Genomic DNA, 24,108 nt, shown 5'->3' with positions numbered 1-24,108 from the left:
GTTGGTTTTTCCTTGTTTTTGAGTCTTTTTATTTGCGAGACATATGGAGAAGTCTTGGCACGGTTAATACGATGTCAGCAAGAAGGAATCTAAACAAAAGAGAGTTTGAAAAGACGGCGAGATGCTAGCTGAGTGAGCGGATTGCAGATTCCGAAGATTTGCTGTTTCACATTTAGACTGTCTTTGCAGATTGCGCTTGAAAGAAGACAGAAGTTAGAGACGGGTGGGCTTGCTGTGTCAACAATAGCTTCAAAATAACTGTATGAATAATGTATACAAACAGTTTTGCGGCAATGACCCGTGACTCTGAGATAAAAGACTGAATCTGAATCGTTCTGTTTTTTCACACAGTTAAGTAAATACAAGTAACAGTGGCACAGTGGGTCAAGTGCACGCCCATCAGTCAGAGGCTGGCTACTGCAAACCCGGTCTGAGTGCATACTGCTGTTGTGTCCTTGAGCAATTCAACTCAACTGCATTGCTCATTACAGTAACAGTGTACATAGAGTGGTTGGTTGAGTTAGGAAGGTCATCTGGTGTCCATGAAATCACAAAATTGGGTCTTGCCAATATAGTTTCAGTTGCTGGCAGGTGGTCAGTAATTGGTTCACGTATGTTCAAACAGCCAAAACATGGTAAAACATAACATTGTACTTAGTGTTCTAAGTAACTGTTTCTTCTATTTTGTTGACTTGTATGTGAAGTACTTTGGTCAGCAGAAGTTGTTTTAAATATGCTATATAAATAAACTTGAATTGAATTGAATTGTCGTCAAGACCACACTAATCGAGACCAAGACCTGTCCGAAACCACAGGGTCCCGAGACCAGGACAAGACCAAGACTTTTAAAGGTCGAGACTGAGACAAGACCACTGCCCATCAAGACCAAATCAAGACCATCTTTATCATTTTCTACATTTATTTGTATTTTACAGTTATTTTGGCACATATATATCAATGTTTTTGTAGATCTAGCCCCATTTGATCTGATTAATATTCATTTAGGTGTAAAATAAGCCAAGCAGACTGTACTGCACTGAAACAGTCTGCACCCCTTTTTTAGACCCTCACCCACAGTTTGAGAACCCCTTCTTTGAGAACTTCCACTGGCACTTTACAGAAAACTGTGAAGAAAGTGGGTAGGAACTTTAAACCTGTTTTTTAACTTCTTAACTGGAGTTACATTCTCTTATTGGTTTTGCAGTGGTATTTACCAACCTCTGCACATTTTCCAAATGCACATCATGACAAATACAGATGCATTTGTTCTTTTTTATTGGGCAAACGTCAACCACATGTTGCGGTTAGAAGTTAATTGCCAACAGCAGCAGCCGTAATGAAATATGATCGCACTCGATGAGTGTCAGACCTCGAGTCCGAGACAAGACCGAGTCCAAACGCCTTCAAGACTGAGACAAGACCGAGTCCAAAAGGCTTCAAGACTGAGACAAGACCAAGTCCAAACGCCTTCAAGACTGAGACAAGACCGAGTCCAAACGCCTTCAAGACTGAGACAAGACCGAGTCCAAACGGCTTCAAGACTGAGACAAGACCAAGTCCAAACGCCTTCAAGACTGAGACAAGACCGAGTCCAAACGCCTTCAAGACTGAGACAAGACCGAGTCCAAACGCCTTCAAGACTGAGACAAGACCGAGTCCAAACGCTTCAAGACTGAGACAAGACCAAGTCCAAACGCCTTCAAGACTGAGACAAGATCGAGTCCAAATGCTTTCAAAACTGAGACAAGACTGAGTCCAAACGCCTTCAAGACCGACACAAGACCGAGTCCAAACGTGTTCGAGTTCAAGACAAGACCAAGACCATAAAATAACGGTCTCAAGGCCGGTCTCAAAACCAAGACTGGGCTCAAGTACTATGACACTAATTCTACGACTACTACTACTACTACTGCTACTTTAATTTCTGCGTTTTAGAAGGTTGACCAAGATGTTAGTCATTTTTTATTCATGCCAAATAAGCTACTAATGTAACATAGGCCTACCACTACTGTAGCCACAGTCGCCCTGACCCAGACTGACAATAGCAAGACTGCCAATCTGCGTCACCGATCACCACCAATTATTTATGCACTCAACACAATGCTACACAGGCATAGTTAAGTGTCTTGCCCAAGAGCATGATGACAGTACCCTCTGATTCAAACTGTAATTGAACCACTGACTATATTATTAGTTCTAGACTTGCAAAGATGCAGCTTTTTTCAGATCAGATACAAATATCTACTTTGACTTTAAGTATCTGCTGAAGTGTAGGGACTGAGAATGACATTTCACCCACAAAACACAGTTAGCATATGACAAAATAGATCCAGTTGTGCTATGTAATTGTTATTTATCCAGGAAGTAACTACTGAACAGCTTTGTGTGACTAAAAGTTCAAACACTGAGATGTCGTAGATGAAAATCAGTATGTAAATATTCTAATTACATCAAAATAAAGGCCCAGCAAGCATATCGACTGAACCAATGTTGTGGGACCGATTCCGATTCAGCTAAATTTCCTAGATCAGCACTAATATCCAACACCAGTATTGGTTTTGCATCCCTAATTATTTCTGTTTATGGTAGATGGGTAACTTATCAAAGTATGTAATGTATTTGCAAATGTCAGGAAACTGTATTGTGCTTCATCAGTGTATTTTCTGGCTTATCACTCATATATTTAGAATGGCAAGCTACAGCTCCACCTTGGCTCAACTTTACTGACCATCAATCTGAATATACATTGTTGGTAGGCGTACATAGTGTTAAATGAATGAGATGCACACTTATGAACCCACATCACACCATCTCCCTGTATATAATGGATAGACCTGCATAAACCGCCAGTCATTTAGCAGCAGGGTGTTCGGTGGCATATCCGTATATACTGATGGAAGGTAATTGAATACACCGCATAATGTCACCCACGCCACAAAATATATCGATGTCACTCTGCATTCTGAATCAGCATACAAGTGACAGGATCGAGATGAGCTTTTAGACGCCACATCGGCCCCCAAATGACACTGCCCATCAAGACCCGAAGAAAAATCATTCATTGTACACAGAAGCAGCTGTATGCTCGATCGAGAAATGTCAGACGGACTAAATATAGGTTTAAAGGGCTCATATTACACAGTTTTTTTTTTCTGTTACAGTGTTGTTTCCTCATCACAAACATACCTGGAGTTCTTCTTGCAAAACAAAAACACCTTGTGATGTCATGGGGTAATACAGGATTTCTCCACTATGTTTTTAAACGCCATACACCTTTACTTGAGCTTAATGTTGACAGACTATAATAAAATCTTAGTCCAGCATGTGTGAACTCCAGGTATGTTTTTGAGGAGGTAACAACATGATAACAGCTTCAATTTATACTTGTATTTCCTGACTGAACACGGGCAGCAGATATGTACAGAAGTTATGTTTAGACTAATAAAAATAGCTGACGACACCTTTATTTTGTTAAATGAATGTCAGAAAAATAACTTCCTTGTCCGTAAATTGTCCTAATTTTGGGTGGAATTTTCAGTGTTGATGACGTAGGTACGTGCATTCTGTTTAAAACTCACTAGTACTTCCTGTATTTTATCTACCGTATTTTTCAGACTATAAGTCACACATTTTTTCATGGTTTGAGTGGTCCTGAGACTTATCCTCCAGTGTGACTTGTATATTAAAATTTTCACAGACATAGGCAATAGGCGCTCTATGCTTGTGTGTCAGTATCTGCTACTCCTACTACTCCTGTACCACTGTCACTTCACTCTACTGCGCATGTCTACTGCAGGAAGAGTAGGTGTCTCATGTCAGTCCACCATTTCTTCTGTACCACTGAAAATTTAAGCTAAATTATAAAGACAACTGAGAAGACTGAACACAAATGCCGCCAAAAAGATTACAAGCTGAAAGTAGCGAAATATGCAGCTGAAAACAGTAATCGAGCAGCAGAAAGAAAGTCTGGAGTGAGAAACTTGTGACAACCAGGAGGGTATGAAACTTTCCGGGAAGTCACTGGATGGATCGACAAAGCCTGGACTTCAGTAACAACCGAAACCATCCTGTCAAGATTCAGAAAGGCCAGAATAATAACTAACTGGAACTGATGCTGAATCCGACGACAGCTACGCAGAAGAGGAAGCACTGCCCCGTTTCCCTCTGGAGGTTGCAGAGTAGCTCAGAAGTGACACCGAGGATGAAGAATGCAATGGATTTAGTGATTTGGAGTGAGATGGAGAATTTGATAAACTTTTTTTTCTTCATTAAGCATTTTTGGCTGTTGTGACTTATACTCTGAAGTGACTTATAGTCCAAAAAATACGGTACTTTTTGTCTCAACTTTTTTACCATTAACAGCAACTTTACTGATATAAAACTATGACAAATATTTACCACAGGCACTACCCGACCAAAGCAAGTCATAATTAAGAAATCATAAAAACCTGACATATGTAGGCTGCTTTAATTGACCCGTTTTAAAATAGCAGTTTTGTAACATTAAGAAAAAGTACATGTTGTAAATTCTAAAGTACGTGACTTTAATTGGCCTACTTTTAATGGTTGAAAATGCCAGAAGCAAATTTTTCATTTATTTCAGATGTTTATTTCAGAGCTGGGTTTAAGCATTTGTGAGGACCCGTTAAGGACATTTCCCTTTTCAGAAGATAGAATATTTTGTTTTTAATTGGGTAATTGCTATGACTATGGAAGATTGCCATAGCTTGAAACTTTTCACACAAAAAAAAATAAATAAATAATAAAAGTGAAATAGATAAATAAAAAACAACAACAACAGTATAAAAGCATGCTCGGGCGGCTATGTGGTACTTATAAAGCCCCATTCACACGTGCAGCCTGACCTGGGAATTTACTTGCATTTTACCAGAACATGTGTGAATGAAGCCAGAATTGATTTCCCTGTATTTTTTATTTTCCTGGGTAAATTACTGGGAATATAAAGAGAAAGATTATGTGTGAATTAAGACAGAAAATTGCCAGTACTTCTTGGTTTCCTTGGTTGCGGGATTAATTTTCTTGGTTACGATCTTATTTTTCTTGGTTACGAGTTTAATTTTCTTGGTTATGACCTTAGTTTTCTTGGTTATGAGTTTAATTTTCTTGGTTATGAGTTTAATTTTCTTGGTTACGAGTAAAATTTTCTTGGTTACGAGTTTAATTTTCTTGGTTACGATCTTAGTTTTCTTGGTTATGACCTTAGTTTTCTTGGTTACAAGCTTAATTTTCTTGGCTACGATATTAGTTTTCTTGGTTGTAACCTTAGTTTTCTTGGTTACTACTTTGGTTTTCTGGTTACAAGCTTGGTTGGACTATATCATCACAGTCCATTCTCATTCACTTTAAAGATGCAGCAGCACTTGTATATATAATTCTGTCACTGAGATGTGTGAATGGAGATCATTGCTGAGTGTTCTAGTATTTTGTACCCACCAATTTACTGGGAGCTATATGTGAATGGGTCTTTATACACATACAGTGGTATTCTGATTGTATACTGATAAATAGTCTACTACAGTGCACATACATTATTCATATGTCAGTGTGCCAGAGTGTGTGGCTGCTTGTTAGACTATGATCTGAGTTCAAGTTGAGTGGTGCTAGCTTGTACATCTGTCTCATCTGAAAGAGTTCATTATCACATGGATGTTTTATCCAGGCAGCGTTCCATCAGCTCTACAAATGAGGCATCCGTTTGAATCAAAAACACATTTCACTTAGTTATCTAGTGTCTACTTTATATCTCTCAGCGCAATGGAAGCATGTTATGAAGTGGAAACAAGAGGAGTAACCTGGTTTCACATTATTGGAATGTGCGCATTGCATGGCAGAGCACTGTGCAGCTTTTAGGCCTGAGTCCCAGCTGCTATTCAATCCAAAATTTGTAATTGCTAATTTTTAATTTTTTTTTTTTTTTTTTTTAATATGGACTGTAGTACCTAGTCTGATTCATCAGCCGGTTTCACTTTGTGGAAACTGTCTGACCGCATTGCAGCACTAGGATTTTTTTGCTCGATGGTAGGCAAGTACTTTTTTAATTTAACCAATCGCTGCTATTTGGTCTTGACGTATGTAATGTGCCAAATCCTGTAGGAAGAAGGGCAATACCATTTTTCCCCTTGATAAAATTCACCAAACATTCTTTGTTCTGGCTTTAAATCCTTGATCTCGGGAATTGTTGCCTGCACAGAATGTATGGCTTCATATGGCTTCCACCACGACTGCTTTGTTTATTGTTGTGCTGAACCACAAAAGGGACCCAGACAGGTGCTTGAGTTGACGTCATGGCTTCACAGCTCTTCACTGATTGGCCAGTACGTGGTCTACAACTTCCGGGGTTTTTGCAAACCGTCTAGTGTATTCTGATTCCTGACCTTGTCACTGGAGAAAAATGAAATTGAGCGAAGGCACTAGGTGGCGCTCAGCCTGGCTAATACTACCTTTGGTCACACCTTAAAGAGAGGGTATGATCAGTGGTGTAGTGGGGATTTTTTTTAAGTATTTCAGAAATATTTCAATATTTCTGCTGTGACCCATCACCCACCACTAAAAACATGTATCACATATATTATAGTAACAGAGAACTAACTTTAAAAATACTCAACATATGTAATTAAACATCAAGGCATTTCCACTAAAATCTACCTTGACAGAACCATTTCACTCAGCACAACTTTCCTTTCCATAACTGATACTGTCTTGTCCATCAAAACACAGGGATAAATATATGATTACAGATGACTTCTGAATTCCCTTTTGAGTGGAAGTTTAGTGATCCGGGAGATAGCGCGTCATGTATAAAACTGTCAGGTGCCATCGGTGTTCTGACAGGTGAAGGAGGGTGATGGATGCTCTGGTGCCTTGAGGGCCGTGTGCGGAGGGGCCCAGATGAGAGGCCCCTGGTTCAGCCGCGGTGACAAAATCTAGCGCTGTGTGACAGCTAATCCTGGTGTGTGTCATTAACAGTGGCACCAGCCCAGCGCTTGGGTAGACACAATGCAAATATACTGTGATGGATGGGGAATGTAATGCCAGGTGTAGTTTATTAAGTCCAAGTGTCAGGCCCTGCATGCAACTGTTTCATAAGGGTTTGAATGGGAGGAAGAGGAGAGAACATGGATAGTGATACATTAACTGGCAGCACTTTTATAGCAGAGTAAAGTGTGGTAATGGCATGGAAATAGCCTCAACGTAAAGAGGGGGTAATATGTCAAATAGATTTTTGCTCGATTTAGCTTTCTACCATGTTATAATGTTGCTTCCTCATCAAAAACATGACTGAAAAGGTTTTAGATGTCATACATGCATGTTTCAGTTATTTAGTGATCTGTCCTTGGCCCTATTTGAACCCTTCTTGCAGTTAGCAGTAAGATTCTTGTGTGGCCGATCTCAGAAGGTAAGCAAGGCCGGGCCTGGTTAGTACTTGGATGGGAGACCACTGGGAAAATCAGGTGCCACAGTGGGGCGCTATTTGCAAAAACTGCCCTTAGGCTACGTTTATATGATGACGGTCTGAACATAACATGCAAAAGTGGCGTCGCGTCTTCAATTTTATTCCGCTTTTAGATGAGCGTTTCCGTATCCGCGTACATACGGTGACGCAAAAGTGTGTTTAATTCGACTCAAAGTGAATTCCCAATCTTGTTTTATCTGCCGTAATCAGGCTGCCGTGGTTCAGTGGTCAGAGCGTTCGTCCACCAGGCCATTCCATACGATGATCATGTCCATAGGCAAGACACCTATTCTTTTATTGAAACTGGAGCTGGAATTGAACTGAAAACTATCCACAGCCACAACGTGAAGATATAGTTGCTAACTTAATGGAAAAACAAGTACATATTTTGATTGAACTAGCTACTTCTAAATGCCATGTGTTTTTCTGCTGCAGGTGATCAAACAGGAGGGTCTGTCCAAGGAGAAAAGTGACTGCTCTTTATTCGACCTCCTCAAGTACAACGACATGAATGATGATGAGCACCTGACCAGAGAGGAGTTCTACACTGCTTTTGGTATGTTCATATTACTACAATACTGCTATACTACAATAGTCCTGACAAACATTACGATTGCGATTAGATTTGCCATTTCTAATGAAATTTGATAATGTCAGAATCCCAGATGGGCGCTGTTATCAGGAGATTATGGTTGATAAGTATTGACTCCACAGACAGGTGCATAGTTATGTGATAGAATTGTAATAATATCAGGATGGCAAAGGAGAAATTAAATTTGTCGACTGGACAAAAGTTTATTTGGTCGAATACGTTTCACAGCTCATCCAAGCTGCTTCATCAGTTCCGGTCAGAATGCTGGTGGACACTTCTTTATCTGCCTGCAGAGAAGGGCTAAATAACTACTCTGAAACTAACACACCTACTTGTTTACAGTTTCTGTTAGTAAATTTAGGCCTATTGAACTGAACTGAGTGTGGGGTCTTTTTAGCATAACCATTCAGGGCCATAATGGGATTCATGCCTCTGGACCTACACCTATTGTTCTCTTGTTTGTTTTGATTTAGGTTTGAGGATGGAGCTGTAAATAGGAGATATATAAATAGCTTCTTTATCTCCCCTCTAAAGTCAGCTCTTATCTCTGGCTAAGATTTGTAGCTCACTGTCGTCAAAGGAATGACCCATGTTTTTTAGGTGGAACTGTACTGCAGACTCAGGTCCACTGTTGCTCTCTCGTCTGTGTTGGTACATCCTCTGGTGAAGTGGCTGTTTTGTTTCTCCAATGTAGTATGTATGTAGGTAGGTAGATAGGTAGTATCAGGATGCTCCATGTGGCATCTTCACGAGAGGCCCAGACAAAAGAGACCATCAAGATTTATAGTTTATGATAATAAGTAGAATATACATATAAGGCAAAAGTGCATATACAAAAACAGGAGGCAGCTGTATGTGCTCAAATAAAACAGGGTGTGCGGAAATGTCAGTTGTGTATCGTTTAACAAAAACATGAACTCTTATAGCCACTGGAAACTCCCTTATTGTTGCATTGTTGCAAATCTAACACACACCTGAATCATGAGAAGAGGAGCATTTCATACTTACAGGTGCAAGAGCCAGAATTGTCTTACATTGTCAGGGATGCACCAATCCAGCTTTATCTGTTCCAATACTGATGACAATACTTTGACCTTTGCATATCCGCCAATAACCAACCAAAAAAAATCCAAATGTGTTTTATTATGTTATGTTATTTAAAATTTTATGTAACTACAGAACAGCTCTGAATAATATTACAAGGTGTTTGCACCAACAATGTCCAATAAATCATCTTATTACACAAATTTATCGACCAAAATAGGATACTCTGAACTGATATTGACTGAACCAATATCCGATCCATCAAAATTTCCAATATCAGCGCTGATATCCGATGAAAGTATTGTATCAGTGCATCCCTAAACATTGTATTGTGTCATGAAATATCCAAAGGTAATGCTGAAATGTTGAACTTGATCATTTCTATTAGTGACTTAACCCCAAACCTCACTATATTATAAAAAAGACCTGCATTTTAACATGATTTTACCTGCCTTCATCTGTATTAAATATTATTGGCCTATAGATTGTTGTAGTTTTATATGAAACTAAGAAATGGTAGGATTCTGTTGAAAGTTCATTTTAAACACAGAAGAAATGACACAAGACTTAAACTAATACAAAGACTTATATTAAGACAAAATAATACACAAATTGCATTTCAGAACGTGTTTGTTTAACAGGGTTAGCAGTTTTTATGCAGAATAAGGTAGAATATTTTGTTGTTTATGGAATAAATTAAGATACTTCAAAGATGACAGCCTTTTTCCATTTGCTAACAGCGTGTATTCAAATAGCAATTTTCGATTTGATTACGATTTATCTTGTTGCCCTATTCCATATTATTGAATTCTACGTTTCATCATATTCAATCATGCTTAGCTTTGGGGCTTCAATATTCAATATGCTGAAGACATCAGTACCTTGCACATTGCTTTGATTATAATATTAAAAGGGCGCTCTGTGGATTGTAAACAGGCTGGTAATTAGAGAAAAGTTGGTATCATTTTTGTTAAGAAGTACAAGGTCAGCCAACTAAAGAAAAATATGCACCTTTTCTATATGATTGCAGTGAGAAGCAGATGAAAATGGCTCCTGATTTAACTTTGATTTATATATTTATATATTATTCATTTTCTTTTTCAGTGAGTCATCTAAGGTGATGGCGGGAGCTGGGAATAGGGTTGTCAAAAGCATTGAAAATCAGATGCTAAAACAAGATACTCATATGAACAAGTATCGATACTAAAAAAGTCACATTCACAGGACAGAAATGAACCTTTCTTGACTAGATTTAGAATGATCTTGAGCTGTATGAAGTATGAAAATGGGAGAGGAGGATGGAGTGATTGATGGTGTCAAACGCGGATTCAGAAACTGTATTGGGTATCGAGTCTATTCCTTAGTGTCAAATTAGGCTGCGTTCAGACTGCAGCCTGAAGTGACCCAAATCCGTTTTTTTGGCCCCTATGTTCCTGTATCTGATCTTTTAATGACAGTATGAACGACACAGATCCGATTTTTTTCAAATGCGACCCAGGCCACTTGGATATGTGGTCCTGAAACCGATACATATCCGATCTTTTGACATGGGACTTCAGTCTGAACGGCCAAAGCGCATCCATCCGACCTACACGTTATCAACAAGCCACAAACGTCACTATTCTGCGCTGAAGTAGGCGAAAATTGTTTATGAACTCCGTGTCACTGAAGCGAAGCACATCACCACTCACCACTTTTGGCTACGTCTGCGCACATCCACACGTTCCTTTCAACGGACATCGCTGCCGCTGTCCAACAAAACGCCATGGCCAAAAACCTCGTCCTTCTCCTTCTCAATCTCCTCCTTAAAACAAGTAAGTTGTTCATGTTCTGGCTCTGGTACAAGAGGAACTTTAAAATCGCCAGGTGCTCAATGCTCGCGTCCATGTTTGTACAACTTCTGTAAACACAGAGCACGCTCGCTGCGGTTGACGTCGTCGTGTCCTCCAGTGCACATGCGGGACATTTTTGGGTTTACTCTTCACACTGGAGATCACATACAAGTCACATTTAATTGGAAATGTGAACGACCTCGCAAAAACATTGGATTTCACAAAAAAATCGGAATTGAGCGTTAAGCCCTGCAGTCTGAACGTAGCCTTAGAGTTTGAAATTTTAGAATCTTGAAAACAGCATAATTATTTAGCAGAGACAAAATCAGTACCAAAAAGGATTCCTCGGTATTTGCAGTTGTGTCGAATCAGATGAGGTAATGCCATGGTGGAAAACTGGTTTGCACTCTTGTCTCACATCAACAAGGTTCCTGGTTTTGGGATTGTGTAGACTTTGAATATTCTCCTAATGTCTATGCACCCAAATTAGCGATAGTAGTCCAATACTCCAGTAAGGTAATCTTAATCTTAATACAGTTAGCATATACATGTATTTGAGCAGAATACGCCCCAGTACATATACAGTATATTATATAAGCAGTTCTTAATTGGTATCTGCGCTGATACTGTGAAATTTGCTGAATCAGATACTGGCTTCCAAATATGGGTTCAGTCAATATCCTGGTTGGACTAATTACTGGTCATAGTTGGCCCGGAAAATCTCAGTGTTTTTTTGTTTTGTTTTGTTTTTTAATTTACACAGTTGTTCTGTCATTACTTGAGAGATAAATAATGGTTCCATCACAAATTTGGATTTCATTGTATTTTATTTTGAAGGAAATAAATGCTGTTTTCAGACTTTGCACTGGTATTGGCTGATATAGGGCAGTGTTTCCCAAAAAAAAATTTTCTGGGGACCCATATTTTTAAAGTCACAAACCTTCACGACCCAAGTCAATAGACATTATTCGTAATTCACAAAATAAAAAAGGATTTGCCCATTATTGAACATTAACGAGGATATTTTATTGTTGACTGAGTGATCGTGTCTCTGAACAGTTAGTATTATTCAAGTTTTAAACAATGAAAAACAGTAAATGAACCAGCAATAAAAGGATCCATAAGGCGCCTATTTGAACATTAAATGTAGTCTGTTTCTTTTTCTTTTCAACCAGCAATACTGGAACAAAATAGTCAATAAAATAATTACAAAAAGAATAGAAATTAAACAAAACATGTCTTCACATTTCAACATTTGTTCCAGTCTGGGCTGCAGGAGGAGAATGCAACATACATATCAGTGCCAGAACTGTATATTGCAAACCTACTTGCAGATCGTGACAAGGCGACCCCAAAAAATAAAAAAAAATCTAGGCGACCCCGTCTTTGGGAAACAGTGATATAGGGTATTGGCAGATACTTAAGGCCATAGCATTGGAATCAGTGTTGGGACAGAAAAAAGCTGGATTTGTGCATCCCCTAGCTCTTGAGGTCAAAACGAGACAGCTGTGTATTGTCTGTGTCTAATTATAAAACATTTTATTGTCCAAGAATCTGGAAGTAAACAGTTAGCATGCTAGTTGTTGTTTGCTTTACCATCATAACAAACCGTTGAAAATAGTTTAAAATGAACTGGTTCTGTTTTAAGACTGCAAAAATCCTCTACAACACCGTTAAGTTTGACATCTTCAACTCATATCTGTTGTTGAAATATTTTTTAAATGGTATACTGAAAGTTATTATTTACTTTTTATTACATCTTTAACTTTCAAAAGTGCTCCGTTGCCTGACCTCTCAGACTTTGCTTTTGTGGGAATGGGCCTTTTCCGTAGTCTTTGATTGCGCTCAAAGTTTGCTCTCTTCAGATTGTTGACTGCTGTTGTTGATTTAGACTGTTTGATGCCACGGTGTAAACACAGAAATCAGTTCAGAGCCGAGCCTCTGCCAATAGAACAAGGTCAGGTTTCTGATTGGAAGTCATGCTAACATTTCCCCAACCTCATTAGCAGACAGAACAAAGCCTCGCTCCTGTTTTGAGTTCATAACATACATGTTTAGTTTTTTAGTTGGCCCCAGTTAGGGCTGCACAGTCTTGGACATTTTTTTTTTATTGATTTACTCGTATGTATAAAAAGTCAGATTCCATTCATTCTGAGTGTGTTCTTAGCCTGCGCTCTTACTGTTTTAAAATGTTATATAATCACAACTGGAATTGATTTGCATAAACCAACATACCGAAGACACACTACTGAGCACACCTGAATATAATCCGCATCAACAACATTTTTAACAAAATTTTTAAATTGTACATATATAGGTTGCGCCTGAATATAAACCGCAGGTGTCCACGTCTTCAAGAATGTTTTCAAGTTCGGGTCGTCTGCTTTTATCGCCTCTGAAAGTTTTTGTCGTATTTTTGCCGAGCTCACGTGCAGCAGCTCTGTTTCCTTCTTCGACAGCCACATCAATCGCCGTTAACCTAAAAGCTGCATCATCTGCATTTCTTCGTGTGTTTTCCATGAGGAGGGTGTGTGTATGAAGCACAAAATAACTGTTCAAAACTTCCTCGGCGCATCACCCCGTCTTTCCTCGTGCTCTACTGCGCATGACTCCTGCAAGAGCCATCATCCTGTCTGCATCATGTCAGTGTCTTGGAGGATTTCAGCAGATTTCAGACTCTTTCGGGGGCTAGTTCTATCAATCAGGTATGAGTGGATGTCCGGCTACTGAAGCTTGAGACGTTTCTTCTCATCATTTACGCATATGGTTAAGACGTATCCCCCTCACTAATGTTCATTTAGCATCATAAGTTATTTTATCACACGACGCTAAACTATTTGAGTGCACTGACAATATCGCTAGTTCGTGTAGCACAGACAGCGGTGTTTTAGACCGTATATATGAACGGACAATGTGCCAAACCAAGAACCCATCCGTATATTAGCCGCAGGAATCAAAGTGTGAGGAAAAAAGTAGCAGCTTATAGTCCGGAATTTACGGTACACATTTTTCTCATTCTCAGTATAGGTACAGACCAGGCCTCATGTGAAAGCCCAGAACCTCCAGAATTCCCTCACTGAGCTGCAGAGGCTGCACTAGCAATGATTCATGTTTGGCTGCAGTTGCTTTAGGTAGTGATTCATTCAGCATTGGAACTGGCAACCCAAATGCTTTCAGCTTTCTGGTTGGATTATTGGAACATTAAATTATGATGGTAACACTTTTTTGTTTTAGGGTACACTTATTAACATCTAACTACCTCCTAATTAGCATAGTTGTAGATGGTTAATTTGTCTTTAATTTGTATTTATTCATCCCTTATTAACGTCTAATTCCCCATAAGCTTATTCTGCTATCAGTTAGACATTTACAAGCATTTTCCTATTAATACATTCCTTATTACTGCTTATTAGTATGATATTAGGGCATTTTTATAATGAATTGTTTGTACAACTACCTATTCATATATAAACTATTAATATGCATGTCACAGTACATGAAATAAGTGTGAATAGTGAACATATTTCATTTTAATTTGTGTCAAACTAGTCATAACAATATAATCAAAACAATAATATCAAAACATCACTTTAGAATGGGGAACTTATTTACAGTTTAATGACTTAATACATCACTAGTTGGACTCTATTAACATCTAATAGAGTGTTTTATTACACAAGAGTAAGCAAAATTTATTAAGTGCAAATAAGTAAAAACTAAATTTCTTGCGCTACTAGTCCTTAACAATACGTTTATTACCAAAAGCTTATTAGAATCATAGGAGTGTTTGTAAATGTCTAACTAATGATTAGATTAGATTAGAATTAGACATTAATAAGGAGTGAATAAATACTAATAAATGACAACTTAACCATCTACAACTATGCTGATTAGTAGGTAGTTAGATGAAAATAAAGTGTTACCATTATAACATAAATAAATGAGACGCCATGTCCAATATTTTTGTACTCAAGAATAAATCTACTTTAGAATTGTTATGAGTAAAGGCTATGTTTGATTTGGACGTCTTTACCTTTCATGTGGGAATGACTCAGCAGATTCAAATGTGTCACTCTGAACTGAGTTCTATTATCAGTGTGAAACACCTCCTGCTGAAAGTGATTGGAAAATGTGGAACTTTATGACGACTATTTTAATCTGTCCACAGTGTTGGGAAGGTTACTTTTAAAATGTATTCCCCTACAGATTACAGATTACATATCCCAAAAATGTAGTTTGTAACGTAATCCATGAAATTACTTAAAGTGAGTAACGTAATCTGAATACTTTGGATTACTTGATTTGCTGTAGAGAAGCAAAGACACTTAACCGTATTAAAAATATTATTGATAGAAGAGGAGGAGACACATCCGCGCAGCATGATTTAGTCCTGGTTAAATCCTGTAAAATCCTGTTTTAGTCCTGGTTTAGTCCTAGTTTAGACCTGGTTTAGATCTAGTTTAGACCTGGTTTAGATCTAGTTTAGAACTGGTTTAGACCTGGTTTTAGTTCTGGTTTAGTCCTGGTTTAGATCTAGTTTAGACCTGGTTTTAATCCTGGTTTAGTCCTGGTTTAGACCCGGTTTCGATCTGGTTTTAGTCCTAGTTTAGACCTGGTTTAGACCTGGTTTAGACCTGGTTTTAGTCCTGGTTTAGTTTCCAGTGATGAGTTGAATTACCGAAAAAGATAAAAAAAAAAATAAAAATAATGTCAAAACAGGAAAATACCTCTGTGTAATCCATTTATTTCAATAAAGTAACTGTAATCCAATTACCACTCACTGAAACAGTAACTGTAACTGAATACAGTTACTCATAATTTGTACTCTGATTACGTAACTCCAGTACATGCAATCTGTTACTCCCCAACACTGTCTGTCGAAGCATCAGCAGAAGAAGCCGAAAAATCAAACTTTAGTTACATTCAGTTGTGAGTAAAACAATCCACAAACTCCCTCTCCACAACTGTTACCTTCTGCATGTTTTTCACAAACAATAGTGCGTACTGACACAAAAATAGGCGGATGACCCTCAGTTCTTCTCTGTGATTGATCGCCAACCACTTGGAGGGGTCTATCACACCAGCGGGGGCTAAGCTGGATGATTTTGGTGTGCAAGGTTAGACACGTACAGGTCAGGTTTATGAAATCTAAATGAAGCCTGAAATATGAACTGGAAAACTAGAATCCCATGAATTTCATAACATTTGTAGAGGTCTAAAATCTAAACTTCAACAAGGTACATCAATTGTTTTTTTCTTTAAAGACAGGTTATTTTGGTCATTCTATTATCTAAATAACATCAGCCTTTACGATTTGATAATCGCAGGGACTCAAATAGTGCTTTTGATGTGATTGTGACATCCAGTATGGTGCAGGCTTGTCTCAGTAGAGTTTTTCAGACCTAGTTCCATGCTGTTGACATTTGTGTGCAGCTGAATAGCCCGTGCAGACAGGAGATCCTATGACATTTGGCAGCCCGTGCACGTTCACAAGAAGAGAGAATTCATAATCGACCTTCATCTTCCCAGACGTCAGGGTTTAAGGCAGATCTTAAAAAGACAGAGAGAGGAAAGAGAAGGGACTTGGACATAGTAATCATGTACATTTAGTTGATGAAAGAGGCTGTACCAGGTTTTGTAATCTAATAAATTCAAATTAGTCTTGCCTCAGTCCAGATATACTGTAAAAGCAGCTCTTGAGGTCAAAATGAGACTGTTGTGTTCTTTCTGTATATAAGTAACACTGGTGCACTGTTACCATGCTAGTTTTTGCATTAACGTGACAGAAAAAATGTCCTCTGAAAGTTGAGAAAAGATTGCGGTAAATAGTTGGGATGCTAGAAATGCTAATGACTATGGGTTTCAACGTCTTGATTATTGTACACGATATTTGAGGACTTCAGAATATGTCATATTTTATTGTTAATTGCTATGGCTAAAGTTGTAGATTTTCATTTCTCCAAAACAACCCATCAATAATGAAACAAAATTTACCTCACAATATTTGCTAAAAGGATAGTGCTCTATAAACATATCCAGTACAATTTGAGTTGGAAAGTTAACTCGTATATATATATTTTCGGGGGGAATTTAACCGTGTTTGAATCATGATGTCATGTTTAATTCTTTTCATAACTGCAGGCTAGATCAAATCATTTCCCAGTATGAACCCATGGGAACAACACATCTCAAGGTTAGTGATTTAGCAATGTCACAATAACACATTTTGAAGTGCGATATATTGCTATGAAAAAAAAAAAAACTTGAAAAGGTTCCTCACTAGTACACAATACATATTGAGCCCATAAATATTGTTCCTTCACAGATTCAACGACAAGTCAATATTGCAATTATTGTGGTAGGCCTTCCTGACTAGGGTTGAAAAAAGTATTGAAAATCAGATACTAAAACTAGCATCTAAAATAGAGAAAAAAAAAAACAGGACTGGATGAAATTGGACCCTTCTTGAACAGTTTCGTCTTGAGTTTTATCAGAACCATAGCCTGTAAATAGACATAGGTAACCTGCTAGCTGCTGTTTGGAATAATTTTGAATTTTGCGCCCTCATCTCTTCTAATCGCATGTACCCAGTGCACGCTGAGTTGTGTGTCACTGGGGAAATGATGAAAAACTGAGGTATGGTTGTAATTGTTGATTAGCCGAACATAACGGAACACTAAAACGACATTTAGAAGAAGAAAACTGGGCCATTTTCTCATTTTTCTTAGATTTTGTCAGACTTACTACAAACAGAGCCTGCTGGAAGGTGTAATCTCATCTGTCTAAACGTCTTCCTGGTTTGTGACGTAAGCGTGAACAGAGCCTATTCACTTTGTACTGATAAAATGACACCCCTGCCTTAGAATGTTTGTATTAAGCTGTTCTACATGATTCTGGTGTTTTTAGTTCACTATTTTGTCCGTAAATCAATTAATATTCATAATATGGAACTCGACTCCAAAGTCATAACTGCTAGCCTCATGAGCTTCACTTGACTGAGCCAAACACTAAGGGTGATGTCATACTTACCGTACCTTTGCCCAACCTTTTTTGCGCCACGGACCGGTTTTACAATATTTCGTAGACTGGAGGGGGTTGGTGGGTCTAAAACCACGGCTGTTTTAGTCCTCATTTTAGACCTATTTTAGACCCTGTTTTAGTCCTGTTTTAGTCCTAGTTTTAGACTGGTTTTAGACCTGGTTTAGACCTAGTTTAGTGCTGGTTTAAACCCAGTTTAATCCTGGTTTCAGTCCTGGTTTTAGACCTATTTTAATCCTGGTTTTAGACCTGTTTTAGTCCTAGTTTTAGACCGGTTTTAGACCTGGTTTAGACCTAGTTTAGTGCTGGTTTAAACCCAGTTTAATCCTGGTTTCAGTCCTGGTTTTAGACCTATTTTAATCCTGGTTTTAGACCTGTTTTAGTCCTAGTTTTAGACCAGTTTTAGACCTGGTTTAGACCTAGTTTAGTGCCTGTTTAGACCTGGTTTAGTGCCGGTTCTAGTTCTGGTTTAGAGACGCGGCAACGTACGGGAGGAGGGACAGTCCACGCAGCGTACGGGAGGAGGGGTTTCATATCCCGGTACCAGATGATCCACAGCCCGGTACCAGTGCCCCTGCCTTAGTCCACTTTTTTTATACAGTCTATGATCAGAAATAGTATCAAAATCTGTATCCAATATCGAGTCTATTCTTTAGTATCGAAATCAAGTTTGAAATTTGACTATCGTGACAGCACTAGTTCTGACGCTACATTAATCATACACCTAGTCACTCCAGCGATCCCACATTCCCACTCTGTTACGTCCGCTCGAAAACTTCCGCTGCAAATCCAAAATGGCAGCCTACCTGTGCACCGCTAATGAAGCCCCCACCGCTCACCTGCGCCCGGTATTCAAAGCATGCACGCTACATTGTTTGTCGAGACGGGAGATAAGACCACCAACCCTTCTGCATTATTCATTCTCTCATATGCATAGGGCTTGAATCAATTTAGCTCGGTCGACGGAGCAGAGGGGAGCGTGTCTGGCAGGACTGATGTCTTTTAATTAGATGATGTTACAGATATGAATGAAGGCTGTCACGCCGCTGATACCCGGGCCCTCGACGTTGCCGGGATGTGCGTTTGACTGATGGCCCCGTGCATTCTGGGTAAACAGATAAGTGCCATCTATCATAATGTCATTAACTTATGGTACACAAGTGTCAAAAAGTGTTGAGTTGGAGTTGTGACGGCGAGCAGTCAGGAGTTGGCAGGTTTTTCGAGCGATGCTGTGATGAGTATAACTTTGTTTTAGTTTAGTAAAAAATATAAGCCTGAAATGAATGTACTGTAGCAGGTAGTTGTCGTACTGCTGGTTTTTAGCTGTTGTTCATTCAAAGTGATCACGGGAAAGCTACTTAACATACAAATAACATTATACAAAACATAATTTAAAAAGGTGTACTATGTAACTTTTCTGGTACTTGTCTCCATGAAGATGCTATTGCTTTGCTTGGATTGTACCATAGAGTGTCATTAAACGTATCTCTTTTGTAGATAGATGTTTGTATTAGTTTAGAGATGGGATATTACCCTGTGCGGTATTATTAACATATTTAAATCACCATGTTACCTTTCATTGTTGTGAAAATGCTAACTCGCTCCCCCTTCAGAACATTATAAATCAACTTGCATTCTGCTAATGAGACTACTGCACGTCGCATCGGATTTGTGAAGTTGTCGTGTTGTATTGCTGTATTGGTTTCTATCCTGCTTTTGTATATTTATGGGAAGTGACGTAGGCTTGTGGGCTTGGCAAGTTCAGATAAGGGCCCAGGAGAGATCACTGGATTACTCAAACATGCATGAAGGACGTCCAAAAATTCAAGATTGTTTATGAGGGAACATAACAAGCTTCAAAAAGTTTGCATAATACTCCCTCTTAAAGAACATGTATTCTTACTGTGAGTGTGTCGCCTCACAGATCAGACCTGTACTAACTTGGCCTGGTAACTACATGTCTCCATGGATATAGACAGGGTGTAGTGGACATGGTATGTGGGGGTACGCCGTCCATCCACTCTCCTGATGTTAAAAAAAAAAATAAATAAAACTGGAGCAATTGGCAACGGTGAAAACAATCTGTATAGGCTCATTATATCTGCACTACTGTCCTATAGTGACCTGAGACATGAGGGTCCAGGACTGAACTAGGACTAAACCACATTTAAACCAGGTCTAAACCAGAACAGAACCAGAATTTAGTGCCTGGATGGGCTCAGGGGTGCACCCTCGTAACTGACAGGTGACAGCAGGCGAAAAGACAGGCACAGAGCTCCGTGCCCCACAGGGCTAAGAGCAGCCGATGCCTGATCGTCATCTGTCGCCTGTTGCAGACACCCTGCTCCATGGGCTCTCTTGCTCTCAAGTCCAAGGTAAGTTCTGATGTAGTCCTGGTTTAGTCCTGGTTTAGACCTGGTTTAGACCTGGTTTAGTCCTGGTTTAGACCTGGTTTAGTCCTGGTTTAGACCTGGTTCAGTTCTGGTTTAGTCCTAGTTTAGACCTGGTTCAGTCCTGCTTCATGTGTTGTAGCCTATGATTTATGTTCTGCAGGTGATTATGAATTGCATTGTTAATGTAAAAACATGATTCCTCATCATTTTGAGTAAAAAAACACATCTAATATTACTGATTTTTACTGGAAGTGAGTTTTTGTTTTGTTTTGTATGGTAGGTAGGTGAGCTGGATTCATCATATCACTGATATCAAAAAAAAAAAAATCCCCCTACACCATTGGATATAGATATGTTTAATGTCATACTAACATTATAATAACATCCCCATGGTGACAAGCAGGTGAATTAGAAACTACATAGTGCAACTTTATTAAAGGGATGGAAATTGACACAGTTTACATTTTGCAGGATGTTTCTGAATTAAAAGCCTAATATTTAATACAATTTTCATAGCCTCCTTGCATCATCTAAAAACATAAGTAAAAGGAAAGGGAACACAATCACACTGTTATCAGAATGACACACTTAACTAAATGTATTGCAGATGTGGTCAGGACAAAACATCCGAGTGGCTTGTGTAACGGTGCATTCTTCTGCCAAGGATCCTAAAAGCTCTGGAGTTGGCAGAACATTCATCGTGGCTTTGTCTGTACAGCTTAAATGGCATTAGTTTTTGTACACCTGCAAAAGCATTCTTGTCCGGACAATGTACTTTAGTCACAATTATGAAGAATGCTTCTGCTTTCTATACGCTTTTGTTGTACTTTTCCAACCTTTTTTTTCCCCAAGTTGCTTTTATCTGAACCACATTGTCAATTGTGGTGCGCTCTTTACAGAAATGGTTAAAGATGTGCTGTATAACTTTTCTGAGTGAGGACTTAGCTAGCGACTTATATATTATATGATTTTGCCTGCAGTGTTCCACAATGCAACATTTAAGTGGAATCTATCTTGCACATATTCAATTACAGACGTTCTCAACCAGGAGAAAACATTTCAGCTGCTACCGGCTTTTTTGTCACCTCGGTTTGTCGTTATGCCACGGACACAAATGTGAACCAAACTTTTTTTTTGCAGTCGTTCCGATGATAATTAAGCAACAGTTTGAGAATTTTACCATCACGCTTTACGTCTGTGAGCTGAGGAGGAGAAGGGAAGCGTGTTGGAGAAGGGAGGAAGAAGACAAACTGAGTCAATGGCTGCTCCCACATCCCGCTCGCAAATCCAAAGAGCAGTGGATGAAAGTCCGAAGTGAGGACTGGTGGAGCCGGATTGTCGAGATTTCGTCAGAATGCGATCCAAAGAGCATGTGCTGAACGACCGGAATTATTTTTAAGAAGACGTTTATGATCGAGGAATAAATTAATTTGGAATAAACTATCCACTTACTTTGAAATTAAGTTTAATTCCGAATAATCATTTTCATTAGGAATTGCAGGAAAAGTATTTACATGGTCTTTATTCTCCAAAGATCGAACTGTAACTTGCAATTCCAGAATGATGTTGCTCTGTATTTTTTCAGTCTAGCCACCACTCCATCGCGTCTTGATGTCAACCCAAAAGGCATGCGCTGAACAACCGGAAATATTTTTTAAGAAGAATAAACGTTTACATGATCGAGGAATAAAATCATTTGGCTTTAAAATCAGAATAAACCACCCGCTTACTTCGGCATTAAGTTTAATTCCGAATAATCATTTTGATTAGGAAAGTGTTTACATGGTCTTTTTAAGGCGGAATACATATATTTTTATTCAGAGTTAAATTATTTTTATTCACAATTAAAGCTCTCATGTAAACGTGGTAAATAATATGTCTGTATCTAATTATAACGGATCCGTGAAATTTGTGAAAAGTGCTTATAAACTCATGGTGAATCATTCGGATGCTCGGATCACTACAAACCTTTTAAAATGAACTACTTCTGCTTTTCATGTTTTTGATACGATAAAAATTTAGTACAGTGCCTCTAAGCAAAAACCACAACTATAGAGAAGCCATCTGCCATCTGTTCATGTACCACACTTTGAGAAGCCTTGAACCACCATATGGGCCTACGTACTTGAGAAAAGTGTTTGTGTGTGAGTGTCTGGAGCAGTGATAAAGAGCCCAGTGCCACTCTGCTCTGTGGGGCCGTATACCTCTCTGTTTGTTGTTCCTGTGCTGTGGAGATATCGATCTGACCTTTGACCCCTCCTGACAGACCACTGCAGCAGACACCGCGCAGTGATTTAAGGCAATGTCCAGCCCATAGAACAGCCAGGACCCTCTCTAAGCCATTACTAAATCATCACACGTGGTTGACAGTGGTGATATTTATGATTTAGATAACAAGGGTGACATAATACCATAAATTAATCTGTCTACATCTCCAAATTTGAAAATGCTCTGCTCCACCTAGTGACGTCATGAAGCTGTAGTATTCAAGCTAAGAGCTACCTTTTACCTTTAGTTCTAGTGAAGGTGTATGGAGTAATGTTGTAGTCAAGACCGCACTAATCGAACCAAATCGAGACCGTCCTTGTAATTTTTGACATTTATTATTATTTTACAATTATTTTGGCACAACGGTTTTATAAATCTGTCTCCATTTTATCTCTTGCCGAGTGTCAGACCTCGAAACCGAGACAAGACGGAGTCCAAACATGGTTGAGTTCGAGACAAGACCAAGTCAGAATGAGGTCGAGTTCAAGACAAGACCGAGTTCAAACGGAGTCGAGTCTGAGACAAGACCGAGTCCAAACGCAATTGAGTCAGAGGCAAGACAGAGTCCAAACGCAGTTGAGTCCAAGAAAGATCGAGTCCAAGCACCTTCAAGACCAAGACAAGACCGAGTCCAAACGTACTTGAGATTGAGACAAGACCGAGTCAAAATGAGGTTGAGTCCGAGACAAGACCGAGCCCATGCACCTTCAAGACCAAGACAAGACCGAGTCCAAATGTAGTTGAGTTTGAGACAAGACCAAGTCAAAATGAGGTTGAGTCCGAGACAAGACCGAGCCCATGCACCTTCAAGACCAAGACAAGACCGAGTCCAAACGTGGTTGAGTCTGAGACGAGGCCAAGTCCATTAAAAATGGTCTTGAGACCAAGACAGATCCAAAATAATATCTGGTCAGCACTCCATCGTGTTTTGAGCCACATGTCAGAGGTGTTTATTTCAATGACACACGTGAAACGAAGGAGCTCATTGGTCACTCATAATTTACAAGCAAAATTTTCACCTCAGATTAACAGATTTTACCTGTTCTATCATTGATTCTGCAGACATCAGCCATGTTTTTCAGCCATCCACCCATGATATTTTTCCCCCTTTTTTCTTGTAAGCCGTCATATTTGTTGAGTTATAAGAGTGTGACATGCTGTGCTCTTGGACATTCAAGCCAATGCCATTTCATCTCCATGGAGACACATACAAAAATACCTTGTGCGCATATGCTTTTTCCTGTTATTTCTTCTTTAGAATACAGTAGCTTCAAAAAGTGGTGCCATTATTCACTCACCGAAGTATAAAAGGTTACATTCACATGACATCAGAGCATTGCTTATATGGTAGAACTTGCAGATTTCAGATTAGTTGACCTGGTATATGGTTTAAAGTAAGGATTATATAGACATAACTACAACATTCCTTGTGGTCTACAAATGAATAGTATGAGTCTGCTTGGACAT

General features: G+C 39.0%; 1 protein-coding gene across 1 annotated transcript in view; it reads left to right on the top strand.

Annotated features, from left to right (window-relative positions):
- fstl5 (follistatin-like 5) overlaps window positions 1–24,108 on the top strand; it is a 531,686-nt gene that overhangs the window by 296,162 nt on the left and 211,416 nt on the right. Inside the window, exon 6 of the mRNA XM_055159513.1 lies at window positions 7,910–8,030. Within this exon, the coding sequence (XP_055015488.1) occupies window positions 7,910–8,030 (121 nt within the window). The remainder of the gene's footprint in view (window positions 1–7,909; window positions 8,031–24,108) is intronic.

This window comes from Boleophthalmus pectinirostris, unplaced genomic scaffold (genome assembly GCF_026225935.1).
Source record: "Boleophthalmus pectinirostris isolate CB_2022bp ecotype Guang Dong unplaced genomic scaffold, ASM2622593v1 HiC_scaffold_23, whole genome shotgun sequence".
NCBI classification, from domain to species: domain Eukaryota; kingdom Metazoa; phylum Chordata; class Actinopteri; order Gobiiformes; family Gobiidae; genus Boleophthalmus; species Boleophthalmus pectinirostris.
The sequence above is the reverse complement of the archived record's forward strand: the minus strand, read 5'-3'. Positions and strand labels throughout refer to the sequence as shown.